The sequence below is a fragment of the Aphelocoma coerulescens genome, chromosome 1A, assembly GCF_041296385.1.
Source record: "Aphelocoma coerulescens isolate FSJ_1873_10779 chromosome 1A, UR_Acoe_1.0, whole genome shotgun sequence".
Lineage (NCBI taxonomy): Eukaryota > Metazoa > Chordata > Aves > Passeriformes > Corvidae > Aphelocoma > Aphelocoma coerulescens.
The window spans coordinates 31,367,381-31,386,826 of record NC_091014.1 but is presented as its reverse complement, the minus strand read 5'-3'; the positions used below and the strand labels follow the sequence as shown (position 1 = coordinate 31,386,826).

At 41.8% G+C, this 19,446-nt stretch overlaps 1 protein-coding gene across 2 annotated transcripts in view; it reads left to right on the top strand.

Moving 5' to 3' along the window:
• Window positions 1-10,075: 10,075 nt before the first annotated feature.
• NELL2 (neural EGFL like 2) overlaps window positions 10,076-19,446 on the top strand; it is a 141,599-nt gene continuing 132,228 nt past the window's right edge. Inside the window, exons 1-2 of one of the 2 annotated variants that reach the window (XM_068997901.1) lie at window positions 10,076-10,608; window positions 10,782-10,910. In XM_068997901.1, coding sequence (XP_068854002.1) covers window positions 10,554-10,608; window positions 10,782-10,910 — 184 coding nt within the window. In that variant the 5' untranslated portion in view covers window positions 10,076-10,553. The remainder of the gene's footprint in view (window positions 10,609-10,781; window positions 10,911-19,446) is intronic. The other variant, XM_068997892.1, reaches the window with a different exon arrangement.

Here is a 19,446-nt window from a genome sequence, read left to right as displayed (position 1 = left end):
GAGAGATGGACATGCCAGCAGCCTCCGTGTTGTGGGGCTGGGTGCTGGCAGTGACAGCTCAGGACCCGAGTGCTGGTCCTTCCACATGCTGCTCTCTCTCCCAGCCCTATTGCTGAGGCATCTCTGCTGGACTTTGTGGCATTGACTCCACATTTACATTAGTGCAAGGAAAAAACAGGCTCAAACCCAGCATAAGGTTTTCAGAGCACCTCTGGAATTTTCCTCCTCTTTCTTCTGCCTTTCATGTTTTCTGGAGTCACTTGGGGTCAGGAAAAGGGAAGGAAATTCTTCAGTGGATTGGCCAAGGGGAGCTTCCAACAAAGCCCCTTCCAACAGCACCGTAATCTGTGAAAAATATCCTGCCATATGGGAAGGCTGTTCATTTTTTTCCCTCTGTGCAGAGTTTGGCTTGCCCCACGTAAGCAGAGGCTATCTTTAGCATAACGTCGGTGTTTTTTATGAAGAGATATAAAAGCTCCCACAGCAGGAGTCCTCTGGCTCTGAGACTGGGTGATGGAAGGAGGCTATGACAGACTGCTTAGCTGGCCCCACTGTTCAGAACCATCTGCTTGCCAAGTTTTCTCAGCTACGAAGAGAGAGGCAGACACTGCCCTTCTCAGCGGTGATATGTCACTGTGAGTATGGAGTACCACTCAGATAGTAGGAAAGATTCAGATAAAATGAAATCCAAACTATTTAAATAGACAAAGAGGAGATATTTGGCATTATTTGCTATTTTAAAATAGTCCCTGTAGTTGCACGTAAGCAAGAAAATACAGTAGTTCTGTCCTACATGCAATTCAGCAAGGCTCTCCCATAATTTGTTCAGACCTCATTAATGCGTAATAAGTTTAAGCAGTTCCTTTAATGGCCATATCTCTGCAGTTGCTTATGCTGAACATAATTTCCTTTCCTGTTGCTAGCTTTGCAACAAGTCACAAGAGTTATTTACAGACACCTTAATTTTATCTAATTTAACAGCTTTGTGTTGTCAGCAGTTTTGCCATCTCATTGTATTCCCTCTCTTCCTAGTCATTAATAAATAGATGGGGCCAGAGAAAGAGTGGAATTAATCCCAGCAGCGATCCTCTGGCAGAGTCTCTGTGGCATCACACTTTTACCCCCTTTTCATCCCAGTCATCTGTCATTTATCCCCATCCTTCTCTCTCCCTTTTAACCCATAACAAAACCTTATCTCCTACCCCAGGGTTACTGAGTTTCCTTAAAAGCCTCGTGTGAATGATACTATCAAATGCCTCTCTAAATGCATATCTTGTGATTCTTTTTTAGTCAGTATTGTGCTACCTCTTTGTAACACTTGAACAGGTTAGAAAAACACAGTTTATCCTCACTGCTAAGTATATCAATTTATTGCTGCTGATCAGTGCTGACTTGCAATTTATTCATCCTGATTTTTTTTCTCTCTCCTACATATCAGCTGTAGGTGTTTTATATGTATTTTAAGTGATTGTCTCAACTATTTTGCCCATTAATGAATTAAGGTTCTTTATATTTCTGTTCTGAGGGTCATTCTTAAGAGCTATTTTAAAGATTGCTACAGTGTTGGCCATTTTCCAGTTACCCAGAAGAGTGGCTGTTTTAATGATAAATTAAATATCTTTAATGATGAATTATGTTAGGCTGAAATTGTACTCCATTCTTAAGATTTTCTCAGAGTCTCCGATAAATTCCATTTGGTACTATGAGTTATTGGAACATATATTTCTGAAGTGGTTACACCACTGATAATTTTAACATCTTTTACCCAACAGGGCTTTCACACCATTACATGTAACTTCAGAGCAAAGATTCACTCTCAGTCCTTCTTTTCTGACACTCAAATGAATCATTTACTTTCATTGCAATCTTTCCTCACCATGTGATTTAATTCTTTACACTTAGCAGTCTAGTAAACCTACGCAGCTTTCCATATGTGATTTACTTGCACTACTTCTTTGTCATCATGCCTTTGACTGGTTTTGTGTACTTCCTGAGGTTCAACTGCCTGTATGAGTTGTATCTTGCCTGTCAAATCTTCCATTTTATTTGCTATGCTATAACTGAGTATCCTTTCCTGAAAGATGCTTTGGGAACAAAAACTAACCCTGGAATTTTACCATTTAATTATCCTATGTTTTCCCTCATTTCTTTGTTCTGAACTGTGGAGATCTGCTAAAGCACAGGTTATAAATAGCTTCCACTCTAAAGTTATAAATAACATTTTTTAAAAATAATTATTTCTCTGGGAGAAAAAGACCTGGTTTAAATGCTGATATTTTATCTTAAAATGCTGATATTTTGCTCAAGTTATTGAGCTTGAATATGAGTATTCACCCAGAGTTGTAATTCTATCAGCTTCAAGGTAAATATTCATGTAAATCAATCATAATTATTCTCATTGTAATTACTGTACTTGGGACCATACTCCCTGAAACAAATCCAGTACTTAATGAACTCCATTACACATAGTATTTCTTCATGCTTAATCATTTTGATTCACAGTATATGCTGTGTTTACAGCACTGGATTTGTTTTTCTCAGACCTAGAATTTGTGTGCTAAGAGTCAGTTTCTTCTACACACACTGAGTTCTGTTCAGTGGTCTAGGTAGCACAATTTAACTCTTGCCTTTATCTTCCTCTAAACAAACTAATCATTAAACATCTTTTGATATTTCCTTCTAATAAGAGTTTCTTATTCACAGTTGCTTAATTTCTTCCCAACTTAGTACTGGTTTCTTAACCATCAGTAACCCTCCCCTTCTGTATCTCTGTACCTTCTTGTTATTTATGCAGCTGTGATGAATCCTCTTCCCCTCATCCAAGAAGATGTTATTTCAGATGTCTAATTTATTTCTCAAAATTACACGGTTATTAGAACTCAAACCCGAGAAGACAAGGAATTCCCAGCTTCTAAATTTGTTTTCTCCATCAGTGGTTATGTACTGAAGACATTGACCACCATATGTCCTGATTAAGAGTCTACCTCCCATACCCAAGCCTGTTAAAATCCACAACCTCCAGATTTCTATGTGCTTGAATAAGTAATGAGTAAAACACAAGTGATGTTCATGAGAAATGCCTAGTGCTCAGACTTTTTCAAAACAGACCACTTAGATCAGGACTAATCAAGCATTTTATGGTGAAATAATTTTCAGCTAGAAATAACTGAAGAGTTAGGTGCTCACTAGCAATACAGACAAGCCAGGATGAAGCAGATGTTGTAATCAGGCGAAGCAGGTACTTGAATGTGGTCATCCTAGCCTTACATGCATTTTTGCTATTAAGGGGACAAGGAGTGGGATCTAAAATATATGTCTATGGATGATTAAGAACATACAGGCAAAAATCTTTCTTTTCCTTTTGTTTGGTCAAAAAAATTAAATAATAGAATTTATTTAGTATCATATCCAGTACTGATTTAGCTATACAAATTCAGAATTTAAATTTTGTGGCTTAAAAAGCAATGCCAAAATAATGTAACATTTATACTCTAGAATTTTATATTAAATTCATTACCAGACTGTTCTGGCTCTTTGGAATTGGGGTTTCTTTTACCCCCGTAAGTCTAACCCGGGAAGTGTGGGCTGAGGTACTGCATACATTTCTTCTTCCTGATGATGCAAGTCAGGGTTCCCTTTGGGTGCAGGGAGATTTGGTGAGACTGAGGCTGGGCATGTTTAGTCTCTGCAGTGTTCAGAAATCTCCAAGCACTGCTCTGCCAGAGTGAAGTGCTCTTCTAACACACCTCCCGGTGTCTGGCACCCACCCAGCATGTCCCAGCACTGCAGTACCTGAGCTAACATGGTTGTAGAGATCTCCTAGCAGGAGAGCCAGATGTGGCTCAGGTGTGTCTGCACCAGAGTGTAAACACATCCCTCACTACCCAGGTTGTTCCCTCTCCTCTACATTTTTCTCTTTAGGCAGGAGAAATCCAAAGTCCTTTAAGAACTGAAGTTTGATAATGTGTTAATGCTACTACACAATACTACACCATTTGAAGGCCTTCTCAATTATTTGATAGAGTGGTAGAATCATTGAAACTATTCCCATTTGCTTACTATATATAACTTTGGGTGTGAAAAGTGTACAGATCAAGTGTGAAAAGCCTATTGTTTGTCAGGCAGTGTAAGAGATCCTGTGATACTTTCTGTCCTGATATTGCAGAAGCAATTACACTGTACTAGGAGATGTATAATTTGTACCTTTGAGGTCATGACCATGTTTTAAACTACTTTTTTCCTCTCTCTACAATGCAAGAGCCAAAATCTGGCTTAGCTCAACTGAAAACTAAATGGATCATAACTGTTCCATGCCAGTCCCACTCAGGACACACCAGGCACACTGGATTTTTTTTAAACTATGAGTGTTGGATTTGGCAAATTTGTTGATATGGCAGCTTGAACACATGGAAAGGAAAGTAGAGTCCAGCATCACAAGCATCTGTTGCTCTTTCTGAGTGAGAGGGGTCTGACTATGGGGTTGAGGTCTGGGGACAGGGTCTGGATTTGGTGCCTGATCCAAAGTTGCCTGAAATCTCTCCACTGACTCTGACCATGACTTAAAGCTGTAAAAATTCCCCCTGTGTGTGTGTGTGTCAAACCTAAACCTGTATTGTCTAAAATGGAATCTTTTAATGGCAAGTATGAGTTTGTTCTAATTTGATTCTCAGATACTAGATGGTGTTTTCCCTTTTGTTTCTACAGAAAGTCTTCTACTACCAGGAATTCTCTCTCCATTTTAGTACTTGCAGATGGAATTATCTTATTATATTAGATGGCGGAATAAAATTACACCCACCTTCTTTTAGGGACACATACTCCAACCAGTGTCTGACCGTAGTGAGGGCTGCATAGATTTTTTTTCTCTATTACAAGAGTAAAACATACAAGATTAAAGTCTTTTCATGCCAGCTTTGTTATCATAAATATCTCTGATGGATATGCTGATTCATTTTTTAATAGGGGATAATACTTCAGATGAGAAAATGATCAAAACACAGAGCACAGTTAGGTCAAGGTAATTTAACTCTAATCTTGCCTAATTGTTATTGTGATCTGGACTGACAGAACTGAGATAATTAAATCTTGATCATGAACTATCCTCTTCTTACTTTATATAGTTCCATGCGCCAAATACAATGCCAGCAATTCTAGCTGACATTTTCTGTGAAAAGACATTTTTAGGCATCAAAATGTGTGAAGGCTGCCAGCAGGGCAGTCTATCTTCTACCTTACATCAAAGGGATGTGCACTCCCTTGGAGGAAGAAAATAAATCTAATATAAAAAACAAGACTTTAGCAAGGACAGTTAATGTGGGGACCTTGCAACTAAGTTCAAATTTGGGAAAAAGAGAGCACAACTGGCACTTTCAGCCTTTCTTCCTTGTCCTTGAATCAAACAAGAATCTTTGGGAAAACTTCTGAAAAATACCTTCATCTCTACCTCTCATTAACGTAATTGCCTCCATTTCTCTTTCTGCACTCAGAAGAATGCGGCTGCACAACAACCTTATGATTTCCACCACTCCTAGTGATGCTTCTCCACTGCTGACTGCACCAGTACACTTGCCACAACTGCAACCTTAGGCTCAAGGTGTGAAGCATAATCAAGTGAAGATGGTATAAAACCCCAGGAAGACATGAAACATTCAGAGACTTAAGGTGTGTTCCTTAAATAGCTATAGCCTTTGTTTCACAGCTCTATTTTCTGATAGCAAGTAAATTTTGCAATTACAAGTGGAGTGATATCAAATCAGTATGAAACATTCATAACTGTAGCTAAAATTGGGTGATGTCTCCTCAGCTGACGCATACTTGAGAGGGGTGTCTTTGATGCCAAGGCTTTTTAACAGGGCTGGTACTGTCATGGTTGGGTGTGTAGCTTACTCAGTTTGTCAGTCTTTGCTGGGGCTTTGCCAAGTGCTGGATTTAAATCCCAAGTTCTCCTGGTCAGAAAGGCAGAGTACAGCCTGCAGTGTGCAGGATGCTAATACTGGTACCAGCTCTCACCTCAGGGAGGCTGCAAGACTAACAAATTGCAAGGAGAAGATGAGCAAAGGAGCTGCTGTGCACGCAAGTTTGTGTGAGAAGGAGGGAAAGAGAGAGCACCTGTGTGAGAGGACTTTGCTAAAGGGCAGAAAGCATCTGGGAAATTGGGAAAAGAAGATTGTGCACAGTCTTCTGTGCTTTGCAGATAAAAATAGAGGAGCATATGTGCTGAAGGGAGAGAGTACACCAAAAGAAGATCGCAGATCTGGTCAGCAAGATGGCAAGAAAAAACTATCTGATAAACAACTGGGGTTTATTCAAAACCAGCATCCGAGCTTTGTTCTTCACTGCTGAAGCCATCACTTAGAAAACGAGTTAAAATGGGTATGGTGGTCACACTTAAGTCCCTCATGGCATTTTACACATCACACAACAGCTGTACAGTTTTTACATATGACTGTTTTCATAGACAGAAAATGTGGATCATAATGACATAATGGTGAAGAGAGAAGTCCACATTGAAGAGTATTAACAGGAAGTGGTGCAACATAATTTGCCTCTTGCATTTTCCCTGACTGTAACTAATAAAAAGCCCTCATCCCCAGCAGTATCAAATTTACTCAAATTAAAAAGCTGTTTCTCTATGACAACAGACTATTCTTCTTGTTCCACTTAAAAATTATGCAACATCATGTTTTACAAATATTTTTTGTATAAATGCTGCACCAAAGCACTATTATAGTGTTGAGTAAACAACTCTGTGTGTTTTGCATTATACTCTCAAAAAAAAAAAGTTACATCAGTGTTTTGTAAGTAGGTCAGTGACAATTCCTTATGTATTTCTTAAATTCACATGGACTCTCCAGATTCCAGCATAGAAATACATGGATAAAAACTACTGTAAATAAAATATTCATGTTTTTCTTTAAAAATAAATAGACCCACATAAGATGCAGTAAGAGAGGTAATGCTTTCCTGGTGCAGGATTGTCTTCTGCATGCTTTAAGAGCTCTACTTGGTTCAGTTTATTACCATATAATTAATATGAGTGTAATTAATATGAGTGTAATTAATATGAGTGTAATTAATATGTGCATAATAAATATGAGATTCCCTCTGCAATGAAGTCATTCATGAATTTGAGGCTTGTAACACATCCCTTAATTCTTCATTTGATATGAAAATTGTTCTGAATATTAGATCTGGTGACTGATTCCAGGGTTGTCTCCTTGAGAAGCCTTTTTGCTTATACTCAGAAAAAATGTTTGTGTGTTATTGCTGACACGTCCATCGCTGTGGGATTACAGGATGCCATTTCATCCAAGAGGTTTTGTAAAGAGAAAGTTGTTCTACTGTAGATGTAGTAATACCTGTGACCAGGTGGCATTTCAAAGAGAAGTCCCATAGAAAGTGCAAAAGATTAGTCTTGTCTTCTACAGATGTTTCCTTGAGTAATCTCATCTCTAGCATTTGTAGGGTTACAAACTCTTAACTCATCAAAAACCAAACCAACCAAACCAACAAAAAAACCCAAACCAACTCAAAAAACCCCCATCAATCAACCAAAAATCTCCCCAAACCAAACAAAACCCAAACTACCTCTGAGACATCTAGTCTCTGGAGAGCCTTGAAAATTGCTGAGACATGTAAAAGTTAGTATCTGAAATGGGCTTCTTTAGACAGAAACCTTGCTTAACACAGAAAACACTTTCACTGATGCATGGTTAGTAGATATATGTATATGCTTCACCATTTTCTTAGGTCTGTCCCCCTTTCCATGTGTGGAGTAGATTATGGTGAGCCTCAGTATGAAGTGTTTGTAGTTCTCTTGGCTAAAAGACATAGTTTCCATCAAAAGGAACAGCATTCCAGCCATCTGAAGGTATAAAAGCCATTTTCTTTCAGGTATTTCCAGAATGTTAAAATTTAAGAAGGGACATGCCCAAAATACTGTGAAACTGTTTGTTTTTAGAGTGATCTGAAAGTGATTCCAGGGTTAGACAACTATTTGAAAGATTTAATCATCAATATAATATTCCTTGTGTTGGTAGAAATTCTCATTTTGCTGTTCACTTACTTCTTGGTTAGCTGAATACTGTCACTATTGACATTTCACATAGCAGAAACAGCTCCATGTAATGTGTATGCCCTGGGCTTCACATAGATCTGGAGGAATACATAAAGCAGGTTGGATGGCATTTTGAGTGATTTTTCATGTATGTGAATATGAGTGGCCCCTCCTTGGAGATCTTCTGAGAGAGAAGTAGATTATTAAAGGGATGGACTCCCTGATTTACATGCTTATGTTGCTTTGGCAGCCTCAGCTAATGGAAAATGTCACTGTCTGCTGGCAGCTGCAAAGGACTTAAGGCAGAAGTTTGCCTCTTTTGGTTTGTTCACTTGTATGCCTGACTTAACTGGCAGAGGGGCTCATTATGTGCCCTTATTGTTCTAGATTTTGAACTTATTTCTTCTCAAATTAATTGCTTCTGGCTGATTTATCTGTAACCAACATGATTGAAATAGCATGAAAACAATCACTGACTCGTGGCTGTTGCCTGTTAACTCTCCCAAGGAAACCCATCATTTGTTAAGACTGCTTTGGCAGCCAGTGGATTTCATGAGTTCGGAAGCACAGTTCCATGTCACCAACAGGCTGGAGACAAAGCTTGGGTGCAGAAGAGGTGCTAGGCTGATTGGGATGGGGGTGGGATGTCACTGACAACTATGACTATGCAAGATACAACATCAGGGATGCTGTCTGATCAGTTACATGGGTGGTACCAGCAGCAGGTTTCCTTTTCTTTTTTGGTTTGTTTGTTTTCACACAGTTGCAATGTGAAGCGGCTGTACTGGCTCCATCAACTGGAGAAGAAGCCTGTAGCTCTCCTGAGGGTGACATGCATGTTGGGCACACCAGAACTGAACTCCAACTCCCATGCTCTGGATTTGGGTTAAGGGGTGCATTGCATTCCCCACTCTCATGTATAGACACTCTGCTCTCTTTTTTTTTTTTTTTTCTTTCTTATAAGAAAGAGGATGTTTGCTTTGTATGGTGCTTAGTATCTCAATTGGTTAATTTAGTCTGGAAAGGAGATTTACCATTGACTCCCATGGTCGTCTTGGGAAAAAAAAAACAAAAACAAAAACAAAAAACAAACCAAAAAAGCAAGGGAAAGAATCGCTTTCTCTTTCAGCCTTCAGTTATTGTTGAGAAAGATGTGAAAGGTTACTTGTAAAGATTTTATTATTTACAAAGACTATAGAGGATGAACTTGGGGGAGGTCAATAAACAATACTGGAATCACCAGGTGACACCAGGGTCTTACTGACATGCATGTGAACTAGGGAAAAAAAAAAAAAATTAACCCCCCAATCCTTTATCCTGCAGGATTTGACAAACTGGCAACAAGACATTTCTGCCCTGCACATTGGGAGTCTATGAAAGGGAAGGGAAGAAAAAGGCTATTCTTAGCCCCCTTTATAGGCACACAAAGTACGGCACACAAATGTCACTTGCTGGGGCGGGAGGAGGGTTTGTTAAAGAGGACAGGACCGCTGTGTAGAATCGTCCTTTACGACAGGGCAAGCGAACCTGCGGCTGTCAGCCCCGCGCCAGTTCTTCACATTCCCACCTCAGTCAGCTACTGCGAACGTCCTGATTTCTTCCCTTCCTCTACCCCCCTACCTCCACCCCCCGCCTTTCCCAAATTATTTTTATTCGTGCTCAAAGATCAGGTGGAGGCTTCGCCAGACCCTGGACGGCACCACCTCGGGACGGGAACCAAGCGGTGACTTCAGCACAGGCAGACCAGAACGGCCGGCAGGCAGGAGAGCGCCCCGAGGGTCACGGCCAGCGCCGATCGGCCGCTGCCAGCCGCGGCCTCCGGGGGCACACCGGCCCTCCCCGCCGGCTGCCCTCAAAGTTCCCAGCGGAGCCCGCCCACAGCGGCTCCCGCTCCCCGCCGCTCCCCCGGAGGACGGGGCGGCGCGGCGGCACCTCCCCCGGCCCGGCCCGGCCCGGCCCGGCCCAGCCCGGCCCAGCCCAGCCCAGCCCTGCCCGGCCCGGCCCGGCGGAGGCGGTGGGCGGCTCCTGTGGCCGTGGCATAAACGGGCGGCCCCTCCCGCCGGTGCCGCTGTCCCCGCTGGACGGCGGGGAGGAGAGCAGCGCTGCCCTGCCATTCGGGCGGAGGCTGCGGCGGCTGCTCTCCAGCGGAGGGGCTGCGCCTGGCGGCGGCGGGGCGGGAGCTGCGGGGCACGGGCGCGCCGCCTCCGGCTGCCGCGGCCTCGCTCGCACGGCGGCAGCGGCGGGAGGCTCCGCCGGGCTTCCCCATTGTCTGCCCGCGGGCGGAGGGCTGCGCTGCCCGCACGCCCCCCACCCTCGCCTTTGTGTGCTCCGGCCGGCGGCAGGGGCGGCGCGGCGCCCGCCGTGATGCGCGCTGCGGGGCGGCGCGGGATGCGCGCCGCTCGGTGAGAGGCGGGGAGGGACCCAGCCTGTGCCCCGGAGGCTTTTCGCCCGCAGCAGCCGGAGGAGGGGGACTATGGACTGAGCGCATCGCTGTACCATGGAGTCGGGCATCCGCTTGAGCACCCTCTGCCTTCTCCTCTGCCTGGGGCCAGGTAGGCGGATGCTGGACCCGCCGGGAGAGTACCCGGGCACGGGGCTGCCGGAGCTTCGCAGCGGCGATGCTCTGGCCCCTGGGCAGCCGCAGGTGCGGAGGGCGGCGGCGGGGCTGGGGGGGGCTCAGGAAGTTGCGGTGTCGGCGGGTGGGTAACGGCACTTTCTGGGTCAGTTTCAGGCTTTGGCGTGGACCCTTCGCTGCAGATCGACGTGCTGTCCGAGCTACAGCTGGGAGGCTCCACGGAGGGCGTGCGCCAGGTGCCGGGGCTGCACAACGGGAGCAAAGCCTTCCTCTTCCTAGGTACGGCCGCCCCGGCCCGCCCTGCCCCGCAACTCCGGCCGTGGCTGTCGGGCCCCGGCGCCGCGCACGTGGCGCGCCCCCCCAAGTCCCCAAAACGCGAGAGGTTTGCTCGCTTTGAGACATCGGTATCCCGTCCCTTCCCTTCCTGCTCGCTTTTCTTCCACTCTTCTTTACAGCTCCCCTCCCATTCTTTTAAAATCTTTTTTTCCTCTCACCCCATTTTTTTTTTCTTTGACTGGTAGACGCTTAATTAAAGTACAGCAGGAACGGGGATGGCAGATGGCATGTTTTGTGAGTCGTGGGGTGCGGTGATGAATAATAGCACCACCCACTCTACTGCTTTACTTGGGAAACGCTAAACATACCCCAGTTCCAGCTAAGGAAAACCTCACTGAAAGTTTTATGTGAATCGAGCAAATTGCTGAAATGAAGTGCCCCGGAGGAGGGAGGCAGATGGCTGGCAATAAGAACACCCTTTTTTTTTTTTTTTTTTTTTTTTGTCACGGGAAAGTGGCCCTTTGGAGCTTCCATGACGTACCCCTCCTGTGAAACAAAGAATGAGTTTTGGTCTCTTTTAGTGCTTGTGATTGTTTCTTTGTTAATATTGGGAATATAAATAAAATAGTAGTCTTCCATCTTTTAAAAATACATTTAGGAGTTTTATTAAAAATTATTAAACTTTCTTATATTGTAATTCATAAAAGACTGTAAATAACTGTTAATATCTCGTTGAATATATTGGCATTGCTTACATTCCATACACGTGCTCATTATCAGTGTGTTTTTGAATTACACTTCAATAATATACTGATATCTTAAATGAAGCTGGAGTCAACAACGTTTTCAGGAAAAAAACCATCTCTATCTTAATTAAAAAAAAAAGCCTAAACCTGTCCTTTAGAGGCAAGTCTCTTCTCTGAAAGATGATTAAATGCTCCTTATAATCTATGACTAAACAAGAACAAGGAATATGGCTCAACATCTGATGAAGCACAAGCAAATCTCCATATAAGCTTGCACTTTTAAGATAGGGGAACTTGATTGTGTCACGCGAGGAGTTTCAGCTGGATCTGAACAGATTTCTAGTGCAACAGGCAAGAGGTTGTGTTTCACATACAGAAGAGCTATTAGTCAAGGGAGATAAGATCTGGAAAGGGAATTTCTTTTTCATGTTTGCATTAATGAGGTAATTTATCAGAAGCTAATAGTTGCCAAAGGCTTTTTTTTTTTTTTTTTTTTTTTTTTTTTTTTTTTTTTTTTTTTAAGGTGACCTCTCTAGCGGTGTTCTTCCCCGGAACAGCCAGCATGTGTCACTATGGACATGAATGTGGAGACATGGGCATATGCGTTCAGAAACACTGGCACATGCTGGCTTTAAACATCTGTGATGGGCTTGTGGCTACAGAGCGGAGCCCTCTGTGGAGGGGGTGACTGCTTAGAATGGCAATGCATGTGTGTGTGTGGCATTTGTGTCCTAAAATAGGTGTAGTTTTTAAAGTATGGTTCTGCGTTGAAGCCCCATTGTGCTATAGTAGATTGGGCTGAGGGAGTGGGTGGAAGTTAAAACTCACTTTGTCTTCAGTGGTAGTACGATTAGAGGTTTAGAAGCATAAAAGTTTGTTGTGTATTTTCCCAGTGTCAGCACAAAAAATTACTGGGTTACTAAAGAATTTTTTTTTTCAAGTTTTTCCCTCTGTCTTTGCAATTACAAGTGTACATAGTTCCCAAATGGGTTAGCAGCTTATTTGTAACAAAAGAAGACAGGAGTTTTAAATTTTCACAGCAATCTTTTTATTTTGTTGAGAACAATTGGGGGAATAACAAGGATGAAAACACTTGTGTCTAAATGGTGGTTGAAGTCACTAAGTGTCCCTTAGGAAGTCTTTAATGCCCTGCAGGACTGGAGATGATTTTCCCTGCTACTGCATAAGATGACTGCTGTTTTTGTTATAGTAAATGTGGTCTTTACTGAGCAGAGATATTTTCATTTTTGAACTTGCATTTAGAAATAGAGAAATTTCCTTCCTTGACCAGACCACTGGGTCCACTTAGTAATTTTTGTTCTGCTCTTAGAACTTGCACTTTAGGAACACTGCTGCAATGTGTGCCTCTTAATGTATGTACTTGCAGTGTGTGAATTTCAAATACATGTATGTGTCGACTTGAAATTTGGTTTGTCTGTGTGGGTTTTTTCCTTATTTCAGCTAAAGCCTTAGTCCTAGATAGAAAAGATTTTGTGAGAAAGATGCAAATGACTTTAAATGATTTGTGAACTTACTCTGGAAGCTCTAACTTGTGATCCTTTGCCTCTTGGTTTTTTCAGATAGCAAATCTTTTCTCGTATCATATATGTATTTATGACACTTTGGTATGTTGCCTTTTTGATAGACCACATTCTCAACTGATGTAAAGCCTTACTTTACATAAGCTTAAACCATTCAGAAGTCCTAAATGCTGTTCTATATTTTAGAAGAAAATTATAAATGTGGCATATTGAACTGCCAACAGGTAATAGACAATTAAAGATATATGATGGGATAATTATACATATAGTTACAGCAGAATAGTCTCTTTATTTCTAGGAAAAAAGTCAGTTTTGACTGCTTAATTAGCTGTAACATCAATTTTCAGTATAGGGGTTTAGCATCTAATTGGCTGTTCTGACAAATTCTCCCTTGTGTAATTGACTTTTCAAAGGTACTTGTATTTCTAGGCATTTAAAACAGTGAGCAGTTACTCTCTAAAGGTGGTTTGTCTGTGACTGTCCAGTCAAGATAATTTAGGTTGCTCCTTATACAGTTCCTGATTTAGAAATAATTTTAGCCATTTGAAATTTGCTGTTACTTGGACTTATTTTGTGTGTGTGTGTACTGGACTTCAGCAGATTTAGGTGCTGGATTCAAAAGCTTTTTAGGTGTTTGATGCTCCTTGGTTGTCATGGATGGTAGCAACAGAATGCCTCTGTAATCTGGCTCTAGTTAGCTGCAGGGACTTCTTTTTCTGGAAATGTGATTTGCAAAGTAATTGTAAAACGTTCCAGTATAGCTTGTGGGAAGATACAATTATGAATAGAAAACAGGAGGAAGTCTTCAAAAATGTTAGTGTTGCTGTATGTGAACATCTGCCAGCACTTTCTAGCCAACAGCAGATATTACTGTGTCAAAATATGTTGAGAGGAAAATTATTCCTCTGCTGGTCAGAGCAGCAGAAAAGAAGTCAGAATATATATGTCACAAATGTCTCTCTGTTGGCAAGTGTTTACATAAGTCAGTGAAATTTTCAACACCTTTGTTCTTCTCTTTGCAAAACAAGGATGACACTTGGGTAAAGCCCAAACCAGATGGGTGGACTGAAGTGTAATTAATGTAGTTAAAGCAGGCTTTTGGAGAAATACAAATTGTCATTCTCATAGTTCTTTTTTTGTGAGTATACTGCATTAATGTGATTTGAGGAGATAGGTGAAGATGAAAGTCCAGTGCAGCTATTTTCCTATGCAAATATGGAAGTCATATTTCTACAAGAGCACTTGTTACATATGTAACTGCAGGGAAATTTGAAGTAGACAAAATCACAACAGAGGCTGGAGGATGATGAGGGTTTTGGATGACTGATTCCAGTCTGTGCCAGGGGATACAGCATTAAGCACATGCAAGGTCCCAGTGAAGCTAAAAATTTCAACTGGCAGTAGGAAATGGTGTTCTGAAGTGTGACAATCTAAAGAAGGGCTGCAAGAGTAACTTGGTCTCCTCTGGCATTTCATTAGGCAATAGCTTTTTGTCACCCTCTCTTTAAATTCTGCATTATATGTATTTTATAGATATTTTGATAGTCTTTCTGGGTCTCTCTTGTTGAGAGCAGATACTATGCATCAGACTACCTTTGTCCAAAGAGAGTGTGTGTGTGTGTGTGTAGTAATGGAGACACCTTCCAATTGCCTCCAGCACCAGTGGAGAGTGGTGGAAGGTACACTGTAAATCAAGTGATGAGAGGCAACAAAAATGAAAGCCGGGTGATGTTTAAGGACAGTATATGCCCATCAAAAGGTGTATATTCTCTTCAAAGAGAAGGCTAAAAGGTGGACAGAAGAGTGCAGTCAGATGGTTACGAACACAGGAATGTGTATTTAAGGAAAAGATAAAAAGGACATGTCAGTCATGAAAATGTGAGAGCTTGTGTATCTGAATGCAGAATTTGGAATTTATTCAGAGGTTGTCTGCTTGTTTTTTTTTCGTGTGCCAGCTAGGGTATGTAACTCATAATACGGTTATAAATAATATTTTGATATTTCCAATGAGGAAGGACAAATTTAGAGACAAAATATGGTATATTCTGATGAGGTTCAATATGTGCTATAAAACACCAAAAAATAATTTAATATGTCAGTGGGATGAATGAAAGGGCTCAGCAGTACTGTTCTTTGAATTGGTGCTGGCCAGCACAAACTGCTGGCAGAAAAAAGCCCCCTAAAATAGGCCTCTTGGTAAAAGTGATTTGTTACCTGTTGTTGTATGACTGGATCATTAGCACATTATGTTAAAATACTAGGAAGACAGTATTACTCTATCTTATATCCCTTTGGAAAGTTCACTCTATTTTGTCTCATGATGTCATCTCTGAACATTTACTAAATGAAGGAGCTAAAAATAAAGCCTTAAAAGCAGAGGTGAGTAAACTTTCATAGAAACAGGATTTACATTGCCTATGCACTTCACACACACAGCTTTTTCCTTGCCACCTGTCATTGAAACTATAGACAGATGCTTTCTCCAGATTCCAGCTGAGCCTGCTGAAAATACTACTGTTCCCAGCTGCTCGTCACTGCCCAGAAGCTAGAGGTTACTGTCCACACAACTTTTCCAAAGCAAGAGATTATATGAGTGTTCCCATGTCTGCTGATGGCAAAATCAGCCAGCTTCAGGAGTGAACCTGGCTGACTGCAGTGACATGGATTAGAGAGTCCCGTAAAATCCCCTTTCTCCAGCTGTACCCATCTCCCAGAGGAGTGGTAACAGACAGCTGAGAAAGAGGATGTTAATGTTGCCAACTGGCTTAGCTGACTGCAGAGTGAATACCTATCTGCAGCTTTTTTTTGTCTTGCATGCAAACTGATTTCTCTCAGAAACACTGAATCCTCAAATTGTGGGACCTCCAGCACAGAGATCATCTGTGGATAGCAAAAGTTTTAATCAAAATTTAATTTCAGTAGGCATTGGCATGTTTTTTGATGTTAGAAATGCCTAATGTAAGCAACTGCTCTATGACACTGTGGTAGCCAGAAAGGTTTTGGTGTATCTGGAATAACAGCCTTTCCCTTTGCTGCCTTCTACTTCTGGAACTTTCTAAAGTTGCCTCTGCACCTGTGCAAACAGGAACCATTGTGGTAGAGCACTGCCAGGATTGTGATTGATGCTGCTGGGGAGCCAGGCTGGGTGCTGAAGGAGAGAGCCCTGAAAAGCTGGGCTGCTTTTTCTGGAGCCTGCTGGTCTCACTGCTCCTTTGAGACATCCCCTTGCTCCAGAAGAACTTAATATTCAGCATCCTCCTCTGGGAAGGAGGAGTAGTGGTAGCAAGAGGAGATGTTTGTGAAGTGTCTGCCGCTTGAAGACCCTGCCCAAAAAAGGAGGTAGCATGTGAAGATCCTGCATCCATTTTCCATCCTAAGCCATGAATTTTAATGCATAGAGAACTATGATGCACTTACCCTGCTGAAGAGTCATTAATATGCCCAATACTGGAGATGGTGTTGTGTCCTAACTGGTTATGCTGGTTTATCCCTTAAATAAAGGGGAAAAAATTATGGAAGAAAGACATAAATATCATGGGCTTCTGATTGATGCTTATAATGGTACAGCAGAGGGTAGGGCTGAGAAATGGAAAGCTAATGAGGATCTAATGTATGGCAGATACAGAAACTCAGAAGAAAAGCTTGTAAGCCCTGAATGTAGTCATTAGTGCAGAGTTGATACAAAATAATGTTAAGCAATGACACAAAACTTGGCCTGTGGCATTTGGGGATTGCAACTGTCTTATGCTGAAAGTTTCAAGTAAATATTGTTGCTGAGAGTGTGTATTAGGCATTACTATCACAGAAGTATAAATGTTAAGCACAAAGTTGTTTTGAGTTCAGCTCTAAAAATTGTCATTATTCATCCCAAGGAAAGGTATTTTACACAAAGTTTTATTTTGTTGTCCTTCTTTTTTGTTTTGTTCTCTTTTGATTTTCTGCAGTGGGCTTTTTCTGGGGAGGGAAAGAAAATAATCTCAAGAGAGATTAAATGTTTCCTCCATAGCCTTTAGGGTTGCTGGTTTTTTTTTTTTTTTGGTTGGTTGGTTGTTTCTTACTCACATTTCTTTCCGTGTGTCTTGATATGGGCTCTTGTCACCTTTCAGTCTGTTAAATTCCAGCATGACTTTGGTGGCTTTGCCTGGGCTTGGTAGGACAGCTAACATCTCCAGTCTCTGATACTTCAGTCTTTGGAGTGAATTAATACCTGCATTTATTTATCAGCAGGGTGTGACTCTGTTTAAAGCAATGTTATATTTTATTGTGCTCTTGTGGACTTGAGCCTGTGCTTTTCACAGCCAGGCTGCCTCTGATACCTGCAATAAATTGATGTCCCTGGGGGTCTGTTTTCTGTTGGGACAATGATAAATCTCTAAAACTTTTTTTTAATGAGTGTCTGGTTGTTCAGGTTAATGCAAATAACCATGTATTGTTTATACATTCAGTATTGCCTCAAACATTTCATACTGATGAATGGCAGACAGAATTGCATTTGCTTCTTCCTGCCTTTACAATGAGGCCTCTTCTAAAATATTCAAGTACAAAATCCTTGTTGAGGCTTATATTATCTCAGGGCTCAACCTGGCATTTTTGTTGGAAAGGTATATGATGTACAGCTCTGGGGCACGTATGAAAGGGGAATACATTAAGACGGTGTCAGTGTGGTGATGTGGAGCAGAGCCCTGGTTGGCCATGAGAAGGGACCTGATAGTCAGAGGAGTGGGGCCAGAGAGCCTCTCTCCATGTCAATGCCCTCATCAAGAGCAGGCAGGTGCAGATGGCTGCTCTCCTGGCAGCATGGCAGGGGACAATGGTGTTGGCTGGAGTTAAAAGATGTGATGCTGACAGCAGGACAGCATCTGTCCTGCGTGCCAGAGAGAACCCAGTAGATGCAGCACATGTGCCCCGAGAGAGAGGACAGTGACCCTTCTAGGTAGCTGTCAAGTACATCTTTCCATATTGCTGGGGAAGAATTGCATTAGCAAGAGGTAGTGATGGGGGAAAATGAGGTCTTGTTACCCTTATGTAATTGCTTTTGCTGTGGCATAGTTCTATAGTCACAAAGTGTGCCTGAGACTTGGCTAGGTTAATCTTTTTTTTATGGTTTCTCCCCTCACAGCAGCATGGCTCATTCTCCAGTGAGATTTCACAAAGGACAGCAGCATTTCCTACACATCCCTTTTAGATCAATCACAATATCTGTTTTTCCCCTACCTTTTGCTTATACGATGTGGGAAATAGGTTTTCTATTCTCCCCTCCTCCCCAGCTTATGTTCTAGTCTGTATCCTCCAGGGTATACAGGTGCTGGCTTGGAAAAATAACTCCAAGTATGGTTAACTTCACTGTTTCCACTGAGTCTTAAGGGAGGTACAGGACTGAGCTCATAAGTTATTTAAAACTGTTGGATAAGAGCTGGAAATTTTATATAGCTGTCGTGGAAAACTGTACTTCTGTGTAGTGACTCTTCCCTATATTTTGTCCCATTTGGTTTTGTGCCAAGGTGCAGATCCACTGAGCAGTTGTATTCTCCTACCTGTACTGCTGAGGTACAGCTGAATAAGGGGTGAAAAAAGATTTTTGACTGTTTGGTTTTATTTCTGTCCCTCTTTTTTGTCCAAATTCTTCTATATTTTGTCTCAATGTTTAAGAAATGCTATTTTTTTCTATCTTGACATTGTCAAATGATTTCCTCTCAGGAAAATCCAAGGAGAAGTATAAGAAAGGGTACTTTAGTTTTTAATTTTTTTGCCTGGACATGTTTTCCACAATTAATACCTATTATGAATGTTCACTCAGATATTTCAGATAGAAAAGAATTTCTGTAGCCATTTTCAACACGGAAGAATTTTACAGCAAAAAATTCTTTGTATCTGTTAACATTTTATTTACTTTTCTTTTTTGGTGCATGCTTTTTTTTTTTTTGGAGGGGGGTGGGGGGGTGTGATGCTGATGACTTGAGAGATGTGCAACCTCAGAAAAACTGACCTTTAGGTTGAGTCATCCCATGAGCTGCTGCTTGCAGCTCTGGGCTGTTGTAAGGTGCTAAAGCAATGGGCATGGTCTAAAGGGACCAGCAGACTAAAAGAGATTTCTGAAGACACAATGTGCAAAAGGCTTTTAGCAGATTAACATATTTGCTGCAGCACCAACATTGCTATGATAGACTGTAATGTTTCCAAGGGAGCCATTACAATCAATATTGCTAGCGATCCATAACTGAGAACTCTTTTAGTGGAATTTGAGTGGCTATT